The sequence below is a fragment of the Haplochromis burtoni genome, unplaced genomic scaffold, assembly GCF_018398535.1.
Source record: "Haplochromis burtoni strain Fernald_Lab_line unplaced genomic scaffold, NCSU_Asbu1 Contig_33, whole genome shotgun sequence".
Lineage (NCBI taxonomy): Eukaryota > Metazoa > Chordata > Actinopteri > Cichliformes > Cichlidae > Haplochromis > Haplochromis burtoni.
This window is the reverse complement of record NW_024582394.1, coordinates 146,098-165,185: the sequence shown is the minus strand read 5'-3', so window position 1 is coordinate 165,185 and position 19,088 is coordinate 146,098. Positions and strand designations below refer to the sequence as shown.

Sequence of the window (19,088 nt, the reverse complement as noted above, 5' to 3'; positions counted from 1 at the left end):
TGAAAGAGAAGACTCAGTGTTGTCTGCTAATTCTCGCCAATGTAAAATACACACATTAGCTTCCATGCAACACATTCTATCCCAGTGATGCACTCAGGAAAAATCATGGACTTTATTCATATATCACTTTGTCTTACAGTTTTACGTTGAAAGTGACTGATGTATTTTAGCACTGGCCGAGTGTAAACAATTACTCTGATTGACCCAATGGGAGAGCTGTAATTACAAGTCAATGGTTTCCTGTCAAAGTTGATGGTTCTGGCACAGCTGGTGCAGTTTTTAATGAAACCTGCAGCACTAACATTTAGTACATTTGTATCAATGTTGAGAGGTCCTTGTAAAACTTACATTAAAATGTTCCTTTCATTTTTAAAATAATTCAATTAACTTTTTTCTAATTATTTTAAAAAAAGGCAAAATATTTGCAGCCTCCAGCTTTTCAGTGTAAAGAAAGACATTTGGGACTTGCATAGATTTAGATTTTGGGGAATAAGCAGTAGTAGGTATGCCCCCAATAAATGCATGACAAAAGTAGAGGACTTTTATTTGTGGTTATGATGTTACTCTGAAACATTATGATGCCCCCAACAGGGGCAGATCTTTATTCTGCAGCAGTGGGTCTTTCTATACCTCTGAAAATATATGAAAGTAAGATAGTAAGAGTCTGAAGGGAAAAGGAGGTCCAGCACTTGGCCTCTCATTCTCTAACGTATTCTCAGTAAAGAAGTGGTTGGATGTGGTGGTGTTGGCTAGATCGTTAACTTCAAGCTCACTTGATTTATTAATAGGGTTGATAAATCAAAGTAATAGATATTTTATTAAGGCAAGCAGATACTATTTATGGAATTAAAGATAACATTCCCAAGTTAAACACACACAACATGACATGAAAAGTAAGGCATGCCTGTTGATTCAGCACATAAAAAATTGTCTAGGGAGTAAATATTCCAGAAGAATGTGGAAAGCCTTACAGGATTACTGTAAATTCAGTTTTCTTTTATGTGTCACCTGGTGCCTGATTTTTGCGTTTGAAGACTTAATAGTGGATGCTGAGAAACTGGGATTGTTAATTCACTCTTAATGGAACAAATTTTAGATGGTTTAAGACCATAAAGGATTAATTATATTTTATCAGTGTTTTCACCAATATCTGTTAGTGATGTTGTTATTTGAACAAAAGTGGAGGCTTCTCCTTGAAAAACTGTTGAATTATAGAAGAAGGTGAAGAGGGGAAAGGCGGTTGGTCCAGGTGGAGGTATGAAGATGTCCAGGAGTAAGAGCAGTGGATTGTTTAACACAATCTATGAGACTGAGAGGACTCTGAGAAATGGAGGGATAAAGTTGATGAAGATATGGGAAAGAGTTGTTGAAGCTACGTTAAGGAGAGAGGTGACGATCAGCGAGCAGCTTGGCTTCATGCAGAGAAAGAGCACCACAGATGCGATTTTTGCTTTGAGAGTGTTGATGGAGAAGTATAGAGAAGGTCAGGATGAGTTGCACTGTGTCTTAGTGGGTCTAGAAAAAGCATATGATAGCATACAAAGAAGATTTAATTATTACAGTAATGTTAGGTCTTTTTTCGTGTATAAATCAGGTTCACTGGGGTATAGTTTGCAATAATTTATTAAAAAATATTTCCTTTCAAACCTACTACTTAAGAGTTCAGCTTTTCATAACCTTTGATAAGTGGTAAGTCTTAGTGTTCCAAAATGCATGGCTCATAAGTGTTAGTACTCCACTCCACTGAAAGTATTTTATTGTGTAGTCTCAGTTCAGCCTGTAGCCAGCTCAGCTGATTGGTTTGCCATCCAAAAGACCTCCCCACAAACTCATGATCACCTATTGATTGACCTGCTGCATGAGGGTTAGCTTCAGGTCCTCCACACCACATGTCTCTCTCTTTGCATCAGATACACTGCGTATGAGCAGCGCTGACCTGTGGGGCGCTCCAGTCACCTCTTATTGGGCTTGACACTGCTCGATGGTGACAACGCTAATTGTCAACATCTGGGAAGTGCTTGCCATCCCTCAGCCCAGCGCAGAATGAAACGTGGTGATCTGTCATAACGTGTCAGAGGAAATTAGCATCAATTGGACGTCGGTATGTGGAAGAGGGAGGGGGACAGGAGTGGAGGATGCCCAGCCGACATTATCAGGGCTTTTTGTGAGGAGGGGGAAGAGGGCAAATGGCTGTTAGAGGAGTAATTTCAGGGCAAAGAGATTTGCATGATTGTGTTTCTTCACAGATTCACTGTGGGAAAATAAATTCTATTGCAGTTACAACAGAAATGGATAACACTACTGCTGTTACTAATGATTGTAATATTAACACTAACACTAATAGTTATTCTAATTCTAATACAAGTACACTACTAAGCATAAGTCTTTTATATTTTGCTTCCAAGGAGCCTGACTTTATTGTATTTTTTTAACGTGGTCTTGAGCAATAGCTCTCCAGACTTTCTGAAGGTCCTTCCAAGGTTTTAATATATTTTATATTAATTTTTATATTAATTTTGTTCCAATTTCTTAAAAAATGCACCAAACAAGGGTGGCTGGCAAGCAAGCATTGCTAAGAAAGGAAACGGGGAGAAAAGTCTGAGGTATGCCAAATTTCACAAGAACTGTACTGAAAATCGGTGGGAACAGATCCTAGGGAGCGATGAATTCAAATGTGAAATTTTTTGTGTCTAATTGTCGTCAGTATGTACAACATGGAGTGTCTAACACGTTGGAGGCTTTATCATGGTTTCCGCCAGCGGTGTTGGGGGTCAAGACTGATGGAACTATAAACACAGAGAAGATTTTGAATATGATTTAGAAAGCGTTTGACTGGCACTGGCTTCGTTTTTCAATATGACAATGATTCCAAACACACTGCAGGTGCAGTAAAAACATACCTGATTAAAACTATAAAATGGAACACTATCAGTCATGGATTGGCCTTCCCAGAACCTGGCCCTCAACCTTATTGAAGCAGCGTGGCATCACGTCGATAGGGAATTGAACTATGGGGCGATCGTGGCTCAAGAGTTGGGCGTTCGTCTTGTAATCGGAAGGTTGCCGGTTTGAGCCCCGGCTCCGATAGTCTCGGCCGTTGTATCCTCGGGCAAGACACTTTACCCATTGCCTACTGGTGGTGGTCAGAGGGCCCGGTGGCGCCTCTGTCAGTGCGCCCCAGGGCGGCTGTGGCTACACTGTAGCTTGCAATCACCAGTGTGTGTGAATGATTGTGTATAGTGTAAAGCGCTTTGGGGTCCTTAGGACCAAGTAAAGCGCTATACAAATACAGACCATTTACCATTTAACTAAAGGCATCCGGCATCCAAAGAAAAGCCTTGGGATGCTCAAGAAGCCTGGAAAACTGTCCCTAAGGAATAACTTGAAAAATTACAAGAAAACCTGCCAAAGCGAATTAAGGCTGTGTTGACAAATATAGGTAGTCATACAAAATATTGAATTTGCAAACTCCATTTGCACCTTTCAATACTTTTATTAGTATATTAATATTAATGCTTTTTAAAAAAGCATCACTGCTTAAGCTACTACTAATAGTACTTTTTTAAACAATCATTATGTGATTGTAATTACTAGTGATACTGTTATTATGATTGTTGGCCTGCTGCTACTGTATCCATTACTGTTACTGTTACTTAATACTAAGAGGTTAACTGTTTTAAGTAAATCACTTAAGTTTGTTTATTCATATATTTTTTAAAAAGTAATTTAAAATATCCACCTAATATATTAATATTGTCAGCAGTGTTCTTATGGCCAACTTATCGTGACCTGCTGTGAAAGTTGAAAAGAGAAGTTGATCTTAAAGCTGTTACACTTCAGCTTGTAATTCAGACTTGTAGAAGCCTCGGGCAGGGCTCTCCCAAAGTGCTTGCTTAAGAAAAGCAAAGAGTGTTACCATATTTTGGCTTCACATCAACTTGTGTTAAATTCTCAGGCCATCACATCTCATCTTTTAGAATTCTCTTTTGTTTTGGTAAAGAAGCATTCCTGACTTCTATTTTATTCCCATATTTTTAACTTTTCCATTCTTGATCCACACTGTAATGTGTTGTATTTAAACCATTTTACAGCCCAAACTGTAAACTTTCATAAAGCTTCTGAGTTTCATTTGAATGAATACAGTAAGGGGAACTCTCATGAATTCACATGTGATAAAAAACAAACTACATTCGTGTTTATCTTGTCTCATGGAAAAGCCCGCATTGTCACAATATCTTTGTCTTATCAGAATAAATCAATATTGAATTTATGTAAAAAAAATGCAATAGCACAAGCACAACAACCGGGATAAAGGAAATTCACTGGGTTATTAAATAGTAGAAGAAAATGAAGAATTTCATACCCAACTGAAGCAACACGTGGGCCATTGAAAACACAAGATTTCACACAGTACATCAGGTGGTGATGACCTTAAATCTGTGGCTGTTGTTAAAAACTGTTAAACAGTATTTTCAAATGGGCAGGAAGTGGTATACCTGTCTTTATGACCTTTGACTTTGTTTATTTAGGAAAGCGACAGTTTGTGGTGGGATGCCTTTGCGACAGAGTTTTTTGAAGAGGATGCCACTCTCACGCTTTCCTTCTGCCTCGAAGATGGACCAAAGAGATACAGTAAGAACACACACAATCATCTCATTTCTTCTATTCAAAAACTCCTTTGTTAATAACCACTGATTATCCACATACCTCAATTAGTAGGTGCCAACTGAATATTTTAATTATGTTGTATTTTAAGTAAAAAGCATTTATTTGTGACAGTTCTGTCTGCACATTGGTTTTTTTTTTAACTTGTCAGGTCATTTTTCAGTGAACAGCCTTTTCTGAAGTCACTCACTACTCTCTGAGCAACACTGTAGTCTATTATGCTAAAATGACATTTAAGGTACTAAAAATCATAATTTTTATCACATTTTCAGACTAGAAATCTGGATATAAATACAATGTTCATGGAATAAAAGAAATAATACGCAGTGTTCTTTGGGAAAACCCATAAACTCAATGTATGGCTTAGCTACTGTGACATCACCCATCATCAGTGATTTTGTGAAATTTTGTTTTGAAGTTGAACTTTTTTTTTTTCATAACCATGTTGGCGCTGTGGATTTTTCTGAGGAGTGGATCTGAATAAGAAACCAAGGTTACTCCTTGGTTATACAGTAAGGTGGGCAGTCACAACATAGTCATGCCCTAAAACAATGGTCCCCAACCCCCGGGCCACGGACCGGTATGGGTCCGTGAATCGTTTGGTATTGGCCCGAGTTGAGGCTCGGGTGTGAAATTTCTGGTTTTCAGGGTTTTTATCGTTAACTCTGTTTCCCTGGGTCTTTTCCTGTGTTGTAGTTGTGTGTCTTATTTTGAAAGAAATATTTAAGCGTTACCATAGCGACCGGAGCACATTAAGGGGCAGAGAGGAGGACGTTACTCTCAATGTTTTTGGCGCATTTCAGGAGGACGCTGCTAATAAAGTTACACAATTACACAGTGAATTTGTGTTTGTTATTATATTTACAAAATACCACAGTTTTTGTCTTGGTAGTATCATTTTATTTGTTGTATTTATCTGCGACACCTTAAAGGCTGGTCTGTGAAAATATTGTTTGACGTGGCGCAAAAAAGGTTGGGGACCGCTGCCCTAAAACAATGATGCCAAAAATGCAAGCCACAGCCCTCTAGTGGTCCTTGACGGCACTGCAGTAACATGTAATTGAAATCACAATAAAATGTTTAAAGTAAAAAAAAATTAAAAAATATATATTTTAAAAAGTCACATGAAATGTGTTATTCGCAATTATGGTGGCTAACACGTGCTGCTGAAGAAGCCTAAGTTTATATGTATTGCTGGAATTTTTCAAGTGTGGGTCCAGAACACCAAATAGTTTTGTGTCTTGATTAATGATGTAATTAAGTAGGACCACAAAATATTTTCAGGAAGAGTTCAAAATGGACCTTTACATTGTGAAGTTTGGGAATGGCTACCCTGATTTATTGTTTATGTTGAGCTTAAATGGGAGTGTAATTATAGAGCTAAAGATTCTATATACTCAAACCTAGTGATTAAGACCTATAACTCATCAGCAAAGTGTTTATTGAGATATTTACACAAATGAGAAGTGGGGCAGTTTGTTGTAAATCTTTATAGGATCAGACTATAAAGATCAGCAAGAGTCACCCCCTGGCTATAAGAAAGAATGCGTATATAAGCCTATTTATTACTGGCTTCCTCTTTAGATATCTACATCTGTAACTATCTTGCTGTATGTTCAAAACCATTAAATTCATAAGGGGCATTCTCTTACAACAACCTGTTTTCAAGGGTCTTAAACCACCATTCTGTGTCCTCTTATGGGGATGTTGGTGGCATAGTAAGACTCAAGGCATGTTTGTAAGTGGCTGAGCAACACAACTTGCCATTTCTTTTTTTTTTTTTTCTTCTTTTTTTTATTGAAAACTTCCACCTACACATACTCAGACACATACTCAGACATTGTTCATCATTTCTGGGACTGACTTTGTGCTCAAATGGGAAAAAAAGTTGTAGACTACTTCCACTTTGCTTTAACCTACTACATCTTCTTTCAGTTAAGTTATTGATTTCCTGAATTTCCCAAAATGCCTTCATAACAGCTCTTAGGGAAAAAAATGTGTGAACTTCTTCAGTTAGCGAGTCAGACATTTCCAGTAAAGCTTTGTAACCACTGAGTCAACCATTTCTGCATTCGGCTACACCGAGGCACTGACAGCAAGAAAATTGGTATCTCTTCTTCTTCTAACAATAGGTTTTTCTCTGCATGTGATTGCCGAACATTGGTGCAACATCACATGTAACTACTGGTAACCTCTTTCTGAAACTTTCATCACAGGCCTGCGTTGTGGGTTGCACTTTTTAAATAAAGATGCAAGCATAAACCGCAGTCTCGAAAATAGACAAATAATGGTCATGTCTGTCTTGTGAAGATACAAAACAGCTGCTTTTGTATAAGATCATAGTCGTGGGGCTTTGTGACAGCTTGGTACTTTTTACCTAGAAGAATGCAGAAGAAAATGATACCATGTCTGCTTTACTTCCAATAGGTTTGAGAAGTTAAAGGAGTCATATTGGTCTTCAGATAGAAAATGTCTTGTTCATTTACTGCAGTGTTAGAGGACCAGTAGTTTGTGCACTTCAAGGTTTCGGTGGACACACATCTCTCTGGAAAATATTTGGTGCTTAAGGGGGAAAAAACATAAGAAGATTAAAAAAAATATCCAGTCGTGGAGTTTAAATTTCAGTTTTTTTACCTTACTGACAGTGAGCTTAAACTAAAGGTTTGGCCTAAATAGAAACACAGTAGGTTGTTAATTTGACAAATTACCCCTCTGATTTGCTTCTTCTCTGAAGCCATGGCTGCTGGAAGCCAGTAGGTGTTGCTATGCATGTAGTCAACCACTATACCAGAATAAAACAGGATTTCTTGAAAACATAATTACAACTGTCCTCAGAATATCAAGGAGAATCCCTTGTTTCTTTATTAAAAGAACACTGAGGACATCTTTTAAAGAAAACTTATGAATTAACACAGAGAAAAAAACACCTTTGGCACCACTTTGATGCCTTATACTCTTAGAGCTGTTTGCATGCTGTAGGCTGCTCATTGAGTTGATTACATATTATTCCTGTAAGGGAAATCAATCAGGTTTCAAAGAAGAGTTTAACAAATGCAGACATACACGTTCGCACTGAGAGGTAGATAGAAAGAGCAATACCAATCTCATGGGCGTTTAGTATGAAGATGGAGGCCAGAGGGTATTATCTAATATGGAACAGGTAGATTGACTCTAAAGCAAAGTTAGCAACATGTTGAATCTAGTTTGTTTAATCCACACACAAAACGAAATGAAGAAATTGCCATTTTAGGAGCGGCTATTAGAATGAACAAATTGCCAGCTAGTGGAGGTGCCGCATAGAAGTTATGGTTGGTTACAACTGTTTCTAAAGAAGTAGTTTAGCAAATCAGTTAAAAGAAAATGGCTAAAGACTGAGCTGTAGAGGTGCTAGGAGGAATATTTCATAACTTAAGAGAGAGCCAGCCTTGCTGCTTCCCCCTGTTTTTCATTTCTTTTTTGTAAGTCAGTGCCAAGAATATCTCGGTAGCATCCCTTCTGTAGTTATTCATCCAGAGATACAGAAAGAGCTGCAGTGATTAGTTGATCAACAAAAAGGAAATCTCAGGTCATCACTATCTCACTATTTTGATAATTAAAGATTTAAAAAATAATGTGAGTAATCCTTTGAGAAGAAAATATGAATATTTTTGACTTTTCACGAAGGCAGAACTCAACGAATAAGGACCCTGTTAGTGAGAAGTTATAAATAGCACTTTTGACAATTTTGGGCCATTTTTTAAACATTTTAATTAATCTGGTGACTGAAAATTTGATGAGAGGGTTGATTTCTAATGGAAATATTTTTTTACCTTGGGTTGTACAAGCAAATAATGTGTTTAATTACACATTTTGCTTATACTTTTGCATAGCTGAGCCAAGTTTAAACTCCAGCACAGACAATAAAGACAGGAGTGTGATATCAGCTATCTCCTTTTTTGTAAAGAAGGCCAGTTAGTGCATTCCCCAACTGCTCCTTTAAGGTTTGCAGGGCTTTGGGTTTCTAAATAGTTGGTATTGTATTGTACGCTTTCAACTCCTGAAAATAGACCGCTGCTGTAGTATGTGGTTTTCTGCAGCAAATGACAGAGCACAGGCTTTTACTGAGTTTGTGATATTGTCCCCTCCATCTCATCTGCATAGGTTTGTATTTTGATATCTGAAACATATTGAATATCACACAGACATAGATAAGGACGTGGTGCTCTAAAATGAGGCGATGTGTGTGTAGCGTCTGCTGGGTTTGTGTGTGTGATGCAGCTTAGTTATGGAAGAGGAGGAGGGGAGAGGAGAGACGGGCAATGGAGGATTGTTGTGAGCTGGGCCCTGGTTTGCTTTTCAAATGTAAAAATAAAAATCCCCATTGGTGTAGAGACGGTAACCTTGTTCCCCCGGGAACAGGAGGCTTAACACCATGGCGATGATGACTCACCGTCCGTTTCAAGCCTTCCTCGATTCACATTCAGGTGCTCTAAGTTACACACAGCGAAATACATCATCGAGGAACAATCCACCAACCTTACACGTACCAAGCAACAGATCCGATTCTAAAGAATAACAATGAATCTGAAAGAGATGTGGCTGTCTCGCTCAGCTTTGCACTGGCACCTATGCATTGTATACATAAAAACACAGCATAATGCATCATATAGCAATACTTGTAGTCATATATATTCCAGTTAGCTATTTTGTCCACTGCTCAGTACTGTAGTTATTTTTAGCAACAGCTCTTGAACTGCTTACAATGACTCAGCAGGTAGGAGGATGGAAGTGCCTTGCTTAAGGCAACTTAAATATTTGTTTAGGGAGAAGTTCCTGTTGGATAACATGAAAACTGCAGTAACTTGTTACTTTATATGACTGCTGTTTAAAAGTTACACTGTTTCCTTTTTGCATTACCAAAAACGTCTACAAATTTGCAATTTTTTGTGCATATTGATGTCTCTGTACAGCTTTTGGCTAGCTAAACTTTAAGCTAGCTGTCTGTTTCGTACTTAAAGCACCCTTGTTTTTTTTTCATTAAGCTGCTGTCCTAGATTTTTCTTTGCAGCTGACTTACACTTTTCTCACCAGATCGCCATTTGCATTCAATTTTGTGAAAAGCTATATTTTAACCTAAACTGTGATATTTTCTTGACACAAACCAAGTAGTTTTGATGCTTAAATCTAACCAAACATTAAAGTGAAAACAAAATTAGGTAGCCATTAAAAGAGGAACTTTAAATGGCCCACACAAAAATCAGGTCTAAAATAAGGTCAGTTTATGCCACCTACTTCTTTTCATGAAACCTTCAATGGGCTGTTTCAGACACTGGGAACCAGTGACTGATATTGCTTGGCTGGGTGACTCACCCATTTTGTCAAAGCTGCCGGCGTGGCTCGTTTATATGCAAAGTGTTCTTTGGTGTCTGTAGCTTGATGCACCAGGTTTGGGCATGATTGAGATCGTACTCCCACCTTGTCTGTTTTCAGTGCAAGGGATTACTACTATGAAGGATCATATTTAACCCAAAAACCACAATCATTTTCTTACTGTAACCAAGTAGATTTTGGTGCCAAAACCTCTGAATGTGGGTTAAAATGAAACCAAGTGAAAATCAAACACATCTGCAAGTGAAAAAAAAAAGACCCAATGGCACATTAACCTCAGTCTACTGCCTGAAAAACTTACAGTGCCACTACTGTCGCTCTAACTTTGTGCTGCCGACTTTCTGTGTCTCTGAACCGGTACCATTATCTTTCAGCTGCCAGTACAGCTACATCCTCCATCCTTTTGCTTTTAGATTGTACTGTTGGCATCTCAGAAATTGAAGCTCAACGTGCTGTTGGGCTCATTGTTAGTCATTCAGCACAAGCGCGTCAGCTAACTGCCTAACATATAAAATGTAAATGTGACCCCCGATGTGGCCTTACTCTGAAATCCTCTCCCAGCTTCCAGCAATGTGAGAAAGCGCTGATATATGGTGTTATTGTCATGCAGGTCAGAACAACACTGACCAGTGGAGATGCGAGTGTGTAGGAAGTGGAGAACGGTTAGCGGTGGTTAAAGGGGCCATGCATACATGTTGCAAGAGTGAGAGAGACACAAAAGGTTATAACATTTAGCACAGTGGAACAGCATCTCCTCTGACATAAATATTCTGAGTAGAACAAAATGTTTTTAAGCTAAGTTCTTAGCATTATCTTTGATAGATTTAAATCATAAGGCTAGAGATCTTATCTTTTTTCCCCTCATGACATTTATACAATGAAACGAGAATATATGGACCTATAAAGATTAAACATGTTAAGCAAATGAAAAGGACAAGTCTTGACATTTGTGTTTTATTAAACAGCTTCTGCTTGTAAAGCACACATGCTTATGTTTGAGATGACGTTCATTAAACTGTTTATGTATTATTCCATTAAAACAGTCCCAATATGTTTATTTTTCATTTTCTGCGTAACGTATGGAGGTATAAACACAAAAACTCCCGTCCTCGTTGAAATGGAATCATATTTGTTTGAGTCATGCAATAGCTTGTGCGATAATTACAAGGAAACAATCATTTCACTCCATTCTGGGGTGCTCTAATTTCATAACGTTCAGCGGAGGAAAAATTAGAAAAGCTAATTTACCTAATCTGTTTTTTATTATTGCATGGACCTGCGTTCAGGTGTTTTGTAACTCGTCTCCAGCTGGTGTTCATTGTGGCTTCTCAGAGGAAATGGCTCATATTGGATGTGCTTGCGTGTTAATTGTTGGAGGACAAACGGTAATAGATTTGTATCCTCCTTGAGCCCTCTCTGCTCTATGCGATGCTCCAAAATCAGTTCTGACCTTTAACTGGAATTGAAACAATTAGTTATTGATTAAGTACTCAATCTAAAGAAAATTGATCTTCAACTTTGTCAGTTTGGTAATTAATTAGTCATTTATTATAAAAAAAAAAATAAAAATAAAAAATAAACATTTGCACCTCCCTGCTTCTTAATTTACTTTTCTGTTAATTAGCTTTTGTAAAAATATACATTTTGGGTGGTTTGGGACTGCTGATAGGACAAAGCAGAAATATAGACATATTTTATGGATTAATAATAAAAACAAAAAAGTAATCGGCAGTTGAAACCATGATCCAAAAATTTCAAACATTTACAGTTTTTACCTTTGGCTGTACGAACTTGTGAAGGGCATAGTTTTCTCCACATTTCTGCTTAAAAGGTCACAAACCATCTTAGACTGGTTCTATCATTAAAGGAAAAAGTAGCCTCAGTCTGTGTTAGGCATGTGTTATTTAAACAGTATAGAACATCCAGAGTTATTTTGCCTGCTAATATATCTCTTATAGATTTTTTTTACACTTTTATGGTGCTTTCCATTGCCATTGCTGCTCTTTGATTGGGTTTTCACTGAAGTGTTTTGAGGATTTGTTTTTTCCCCCCGTTGGATTTCATTGTAAATCGAATGCCTTTATTACTAACAACAGTCAGCAATTCAAGCAAGCAATTTGAAGATGCGTTTTTGAGTATTTTTTGACACTTTTGAGCAGTGGTTCGCAAGCTTTTTCAGCAATCCCCCACTTTTTTCCAAGCTGTAACCAAAAAAAGAGAAAAAAGAAAAAATAGGATCCAGCGTGGTAGCATCAGCAGCAGATCAACAGGTTAAATCAGCTGCAAGTCAATGAATGTTCATTTAACCAGCTGGTTGGCTGGTCAATTCCCAGATTTAACTAGTAGTTTCTTAACCAAACCATATCTAGAGACTGACCTAGAAAACCTTAAACTAATGGTTTGCTTGCTGGTGAAATGGTGGAGAATTTAAAGTCACAATATGTGGCTGTTTTCTTAAAAATTATTCCCCACTTTGTGTCATTAACGAAAAGCAAACAGGATTGTCTGTTGCTTCTAATTGTGATCTACATGTATCAGGAACAATAAGCATGACAGACGACAACATAAGCAGCTTATCCAGACAGATTGCATTATTTCTTCCCTCGCCTTGTTCTTGCAAAGATCTGAAGAGCACTAAATGTGAGGAGTGAGAATTCGCAGCCTCGGATATGCCATTATAGTTTATAGTTTGGACATAAAACTTAACAACATCTTGTATTGCCATGACAGCATATTGCTTTTGATATAAGTTAATATTTTTAATATGTTCTTCTTGGCGTCGTATTTTATCTTTGGACTGAGCGTTTTGGTGCACATTTGTGCACCCTTGTATGTGTGTAAAACAATTCTCAACCGGTGCAGGCCAATTACTGTTTTCTACAGTACACCGAATATTCAGAACCTCTATCTAATTATACTCTCAATTGCTGTGGCCTTAACATTCGCCCCAGTACCTTGTCTGGCTCTGCAATCTATGAGGCATCTGATGAAAGCTGCACTCCATGATGCAATCAAAGAGCAAGGCTCATTTTAGAAGTAGTTCAAACAAGAGAGGGAAAAGTCTGCATGTTTAGTGGGTTGGTTCAAGGCAAACTGCAAAAGTGATTCACAACGCATTTACAATTCATCTAGTTATTCTTGCATTGCAGCACGCAATAATTGCAGCGATAAAATGACCACAGCTAATAATCTTTAAGCAAGCATGAGGACATAATGAGGAGGAAGAAAACACAGGGAAACTGTTTTAATACTCTTGCCTCTGCCGTGAAGTAAGCTTAACAAGGAGCTCACTTGGTGCTATGAATTAAAAGTGGCAAACTTTTAATCAATAACCAGATTGCGTACGGTTGGAAATGTGATAATGATCAGATCTTTTCTTGGACCAGTCTTGCATTTGGCAACAAGATCATAATGAGTGTTTTTAGCCATATAAGGCCAGTGTTATTGTATTGGTAAAAATGTCTGACTTAAACATACAATAAAACATTTGTTTTATACAGTGAAATAAGAGTTTCATTTTTGTCTTGTCCTCAGAAAACTTCATAATGTACCACAGGTTTACTCAGCAGTAATGACCATTTCCCTGTATGTAGCTACTTTTAAATGAAGCATTTACAAAGCATTTTAGCTCAAAGCTATACAACTTTAGCAACAGATGTAAATTTTGAAACCATTAAACAAAAATAAGGTTTTTATAAGGTTTATAATTTATAAGGTTTTTATTTAAAACAAACAACCCCCCAAAAAAAACCTCCAGGGTGTTTTTCATCGAAAGAAAAGTAAAAAAAAAAAAAGCTGTTTAACCACTAAAAGCTCCACTATGTTAAGCAAGTTATTACTGACTTTGCCTGTCTTTTGTTTGCTACCAGCCAAGTAGAATACAGTGGGTTTATGAGAACTTGTTAGGTAAAAACAGCTGCCTGCCAGCGACTGCTGGAAACAGGATGGACTGAACCATAGAGTAAATGTGCCGTCAAATGAAAATAGTGAAAGAGGGTAACAGCTGCATCGAGCTGCCGAGCTGCATGAAAATTCTCTGTAGTTTCATCAGTACAAATAACCGCTTACACAATGTATAGTCATAAAAAACTGAATGCTACAATGTAACATGTGTTTGCATTAATGCATCAAGACCCCCAGTTCAGAAGCCAGACTCTATCTTGTCTTCAGGAATGCCAAATTTATATTCAGCTTGCAAGAAACTATAATGTCATTGGTGTGCACTGTGTCCTTTGTGTATAATTACATAACATAAATCATTTATTTGTCCAGTGTTGGCCTTTCCCTCTGTTTGTGCATGTGTTCATGCTTGTATGAACACATGCACAAACACAAACTATGTATCTTTTTGTGTGTTTTCCCCGTTCAAGCGACGGTAAATGTTTGTGCGTGAATGTGCTGGTTGGAGAGTTAAAGGGATCTCAATTCTTCTGTGGTGGCAGTTGTTTTGAAAGGAGGAGGTGGAGGTGGTGGTGGTGCGGGGATGGCGATGGTGGGGGGGGGACGGGGGACGGTGTGCGAATCTGCTTTACAGAGAGATGGATAGGATGGATTGAAGGTGTAGAGCGGTGATTGGCAGGCGGGATGATGCGGCCCTGGCTCAGCTGCAGCGCTGAGATGTAGGCTGCTGCTGATTGACAGTCGAGCTGAGCCTGGGAACCGCAGCGCTGGATTGGCCACAAAGAAAGACGGAGGGAGAAAGTGCAAGAGAGGAGAGAGAGAAAAGATAGATTTAAACATAAAAAATGTACCCTTAACATTTTGCTGTATATTCTGTTCCTGGATAGTTCGACACTGCCATCTATTGTAAACTATGCTGATGGCATTTTCATGATATTTCTGACAGCTGACATTGTGCTAAATGTGCATCTGTGTGTCTATGTGCAGTGCAGTCGACATGAGGAGGCAAAGTCATATAAGGGGCCCTTATATATCTGAATAAAAAACATATAATGTAGAGAGGACAACTTTTGTCCTTGACAACAGCTTTAGCCTAAGGCTGCAGAGACTGTTTTATTTTCATTAATTGATTTTTTGGTTTTTTTTTGGTATATTAAATGTCAGAAAATAAGGTTGAAGTTATTTGTGTTTTTTTCTAACCAGCAGCCCCAAACTCCCAAATATGTCATTTGTAATTGCAAAAAAAGCTGAGATAATGGGGCATGCTCATAAATTGAGATCCCAAAACTGATGAGTGTTTGGCAGTTTTGCTCGATAAGTAACTAACCTAATTAAACACTCATCAAAATAATAGTAGCTGATTTTGTCTTAATCAACTTATCAATCAAATTATTATAGCAAGCCCTCACACTTTGTTAAAATACTCTCATTCAATTTCCAAAGTGTATGCAGTTATAATTGTGGCCCTTTTTTAAAGAAAGACCTTTAATGTGGAGGAATCTCGAAGTAGTTTAGAGATACTGATTGCTAAGGCTGTGCAAAGCATTGACTTGATGCTTGTGTTCATGTTCTTTTTAATAAGTTAATTACATTTTTCCTTTGCTTGCTGATCTAAATTTGACGTCTCTAGCCCCGCATTGTTAGACTTTGTGCTCTGGCCTTGGAGATGGCCAATTTCTGATGGCAGTTGATCTGCAGATGGCAGCTTTGTGATATTTACAGCGCATAGTTTGATAAGCATGCATGATGGTATGCAGTGGTCATTCTATTCAGCTGTGAAACAAAAACACCCTTGTCTCTCTCCGTTAGTAAGTTTTGACCTGGAGGTCCAGCGTCTCTTTGCTTCTGCCGTATTTTCCGACCATTACCTCCCACTCCAGCAGATCCACGATCCCTCTGCTGCCTGCACCTGCAGCCAGACGATCTTCTGAAAGCCTGTGTGCCCTGCCCCATAAAGAAAATAGGATGCATGTGGCTCAGACAGATTTTCACAATCTAAAGAAAAGCTACTGTTGCTTTTAAAAAGACACTTGCAGAATACATACATTTAGAGTGAACCTTTCCTTTAAATGTGGCGCTATGGATCCTGCTTCGCTGATGCCTTATGTTGTTTCACATACAGTCAACAGGCTGGCATTTTAAAGGACATGCAAGTTAGCATTAATGATTCAAAAACCCCAAAAAGCAAAAAATAATTGAAATGAAACATTATTAGATATCAGTCGACTCTACAGGAAGGAAATGTATTTTGTGACTATTTCCTTGTGCCTAGCTTGCAGATTCTATTAGATTCAAATAACCCAGAAAGTATTGCATTAGTACATTTGCAAATTATAATCGAAAATCAATCCTATTAGAGTGAAAGAGATCTTGATTAAGTGAAAATACGAATAACATAACTTACTCATAGAAGCTAACTCTAACCAATAGGATAAATTACAGTAATTATTAATTAATTCTTTAATATGTTTTATTTTAAGGTACTGTTTTGACGGAAGTAGCTTCACATTTTTGAAAATCATCTTATGCCTTTTTGTCCGATATTATCACCTTATTTCAACTCTTTATTGAATCTAATGATGACTTAAGAGAAAGCTTTTATTTGTTGTGTGCCACCTCTTTTTCCCTTTGCAGTCTGTTTTCTGATTGCACTTGAGCCACATTTTCTCCATCAGAAACACCAGCTCTGTCTGTTTTTGATTCAAGCCAAGACAAAATCGGTGTAAGATGTAAACTATAAATTCAGCCACACATTAAACACGTGAAAATAAAAGGAGGATAAAACACGCATGACAGGTTTGGTCGAGTCTGTCTTGAGCAACAGCCAGGTGCCCATGTGTACACTGAAATAGGTTTTCCTAGCTGTGTTCATTGCTTCTTTTCAAAGAAAGATCGTTTTCTAAAACACTTTTGAGGAACACTTTGGTTTTTTTTGGATGTTTCAGCGCTTTTCCCCTCAGTGTCGAGTGGAAATTAAAAAAAAAAAGTACACTACATGAAGATTATGTTTTTTACATGAATTGCTTCAATAAAGAGGCAACCAAACAGCATGTAAGGTAGCACATAGATGCGTTTGCCCTGAGCAACTGAACCCCGAGCTGGTGTAATTCCCGGTCAGAAACACTGCTGCGTGCCGTTCCCTTAGCCTCTTTATCTATTCTTCTCTTTCTCCACTGCTACAGTCAAATAAATGCTTAAAATCCCCTTGCCCCACTCAACAAAACTTTCAAATATATTAAGGCATTTTTGAATCAAAATGTAAAATGAGTGTTTGAATAAAGAAACCGTAAAAGTTTTGTAACTTCACCAAACTCTAGAAGCAAGTCTCTGCAGACTCTGCAGGCAGTTGGGATCAGGAGTTTTGTCTACAGGCTAGTAAGCTCACATTCTGACTCTGATTCATAAAGGAATCTGATGAGCCCCGAAGCTCCTGAGGGATCCGTTATTCTCTTCTGTGAACTTAAAGTGGATCAAGCTGTCAAAAACACTCATAGAAACTATTGTTTTGTTAATTTTTTTCCCTGCAGTAATGTCAGGTATGAACAGGAAATCTTTAAGTGTTCATACTGTATAGGCAGCTACATATTCATTCATTAAATAAAGGTCTACCTACCATCTTGTATCTTCATGCAGTCACTGCTGCTGGTGTGCTCTGCCTGTATAAATTCATCTGTTTATGTTAGGTATAGCAAGGCCTGCTCAATTCCAGTCCCATTAAAACTCTTCTTTCTGGAATTTTGCCTAAATTGTCTGTTAACACCCTTATAACAGCTAGAAAATGTCTGTTACAAAATAATTATTAATGGAATCAATTTCAAAGTCTAATTGCAGGTTGTATTTTCATTTTTATTCCCAGTGGCCGCCCGATGGCAATTAAGACATAGCTGATTGTTTAGTTGGCAGAACAGAAAGAGTTTTAGTGTTTATTTTTTCATTCACCACAGGCCTGTAATCGGCCGCTCTCTGGCAACTGGCCATCTCCCCTCTCTGTGTGTGGTTTGTGTGGCCAATCAGATCAGGCGGCCTGCATTCTGGGTTAGAGTTGAGTGAGGTGAAAACGGCGGTGGCTACTTCACATTCTAAAGCAAAGAAATGAAAGAAAGTTTATTGTACAGTAACAGGGAAGCAAGTTTCTTTGAGTGGAAAATGATAATTCAGCCACATTTTGACTGCGGTGGATCAAGCTGGCACATTTCGAAGGCACCGGCAATTATCAGAAACAGTCACTCGATTTCCATGACAAGAGGCAGTAGCACCTTGTCTGTCTGCAGCTGACAACCCCTTATCAGATGCCATTAATATATTGGCAAGATATGTGGAAAAAGACATGCCCCTGTTATGTAAATTTCCCTTTGGCTTACCCGTTTTGTTTTTTTTTTTTCATGCCTCCCTTTGATCTTGCATAAAATTTGTTTTAATGAAATGGCTATATCGAGCTAAGAACACTACGGCAACGTACCTTAATTTGGAAGTTTCATAGAATAGATTTATGGAATTGTTTTAAGTGCATTCATCATCAATAATTAAATTTATTTCATGGTTTAATTTGTTGTGCAGTACATTACACATTTTATGAAAATAAATATTTTAAATGAGTCAATTCCATTTATGCATGCAGAGTTTATAAAAGCACACCAGAGCCCGAGTCAGAGCGCGCTGATATAATTTAACTTTAACTTCAAATTGCCATTGTAACTGAAAAACTGCTGCAATTAAAACGCAGTCAAAGTGAACTCAGACAAAGCCGGAGACAAAGACAAAATGATACAGAAGTGAAACTCTATAATCCTGATTGTTCGCTGCTCTTAATCAACCTTTTGCAGTAAAACCAATCAATAAAAAAAACCACAAAAAAATAAAACCGCCAGAATTGATGTGATTCCGGTTTTGATTTCTGATAGACGATTTTTAATGCAGTATGTGAGAATCCGTGGGTGTTTGCACAGTGTTCACTTTATGTGAGAGCTGGATGAAAATATACAGCAGCAGATGTGAGCAGTGGATTTTGTTGCGATGTTTGACCAGACAAGAAAGAGACGAGCCTTTGTAAAGACATAATGTGGTTCTTCTGAGGCTGCTGGGAATTGTAGCCTTTTCATTCTAAAACAATATCCAATATCTAAAATAATTGACGCCTACTCTCACACAAAAAGCCC

At 37.9% G+C, this 19,088-nt stretch overlaps 1 protein-coding gene across 2 annotated transcripts in view; it reads left to right on the top strand.

The window, feature by feature from the left end:
* Positions 1–19,088, top strand: part of ldb2a (LIM domain binding 2a) — a 104,454-nt gene that overhangs the window by 20,362 nt on the left and 65,004 nt on the right. For both annotated transcript variants that reach the window (XM_042219441.1, XM_042219440.1), the window contains exon 2: positions 4,530–4,632. In XM_042219441.1, the coding sequence (XP_042075375.1) occupies positions 4,530–4,632 (103 nt within the window). The remainder of the gene's footprint in view (positions 1–4,529; positions 4,633–19,088) is intronic.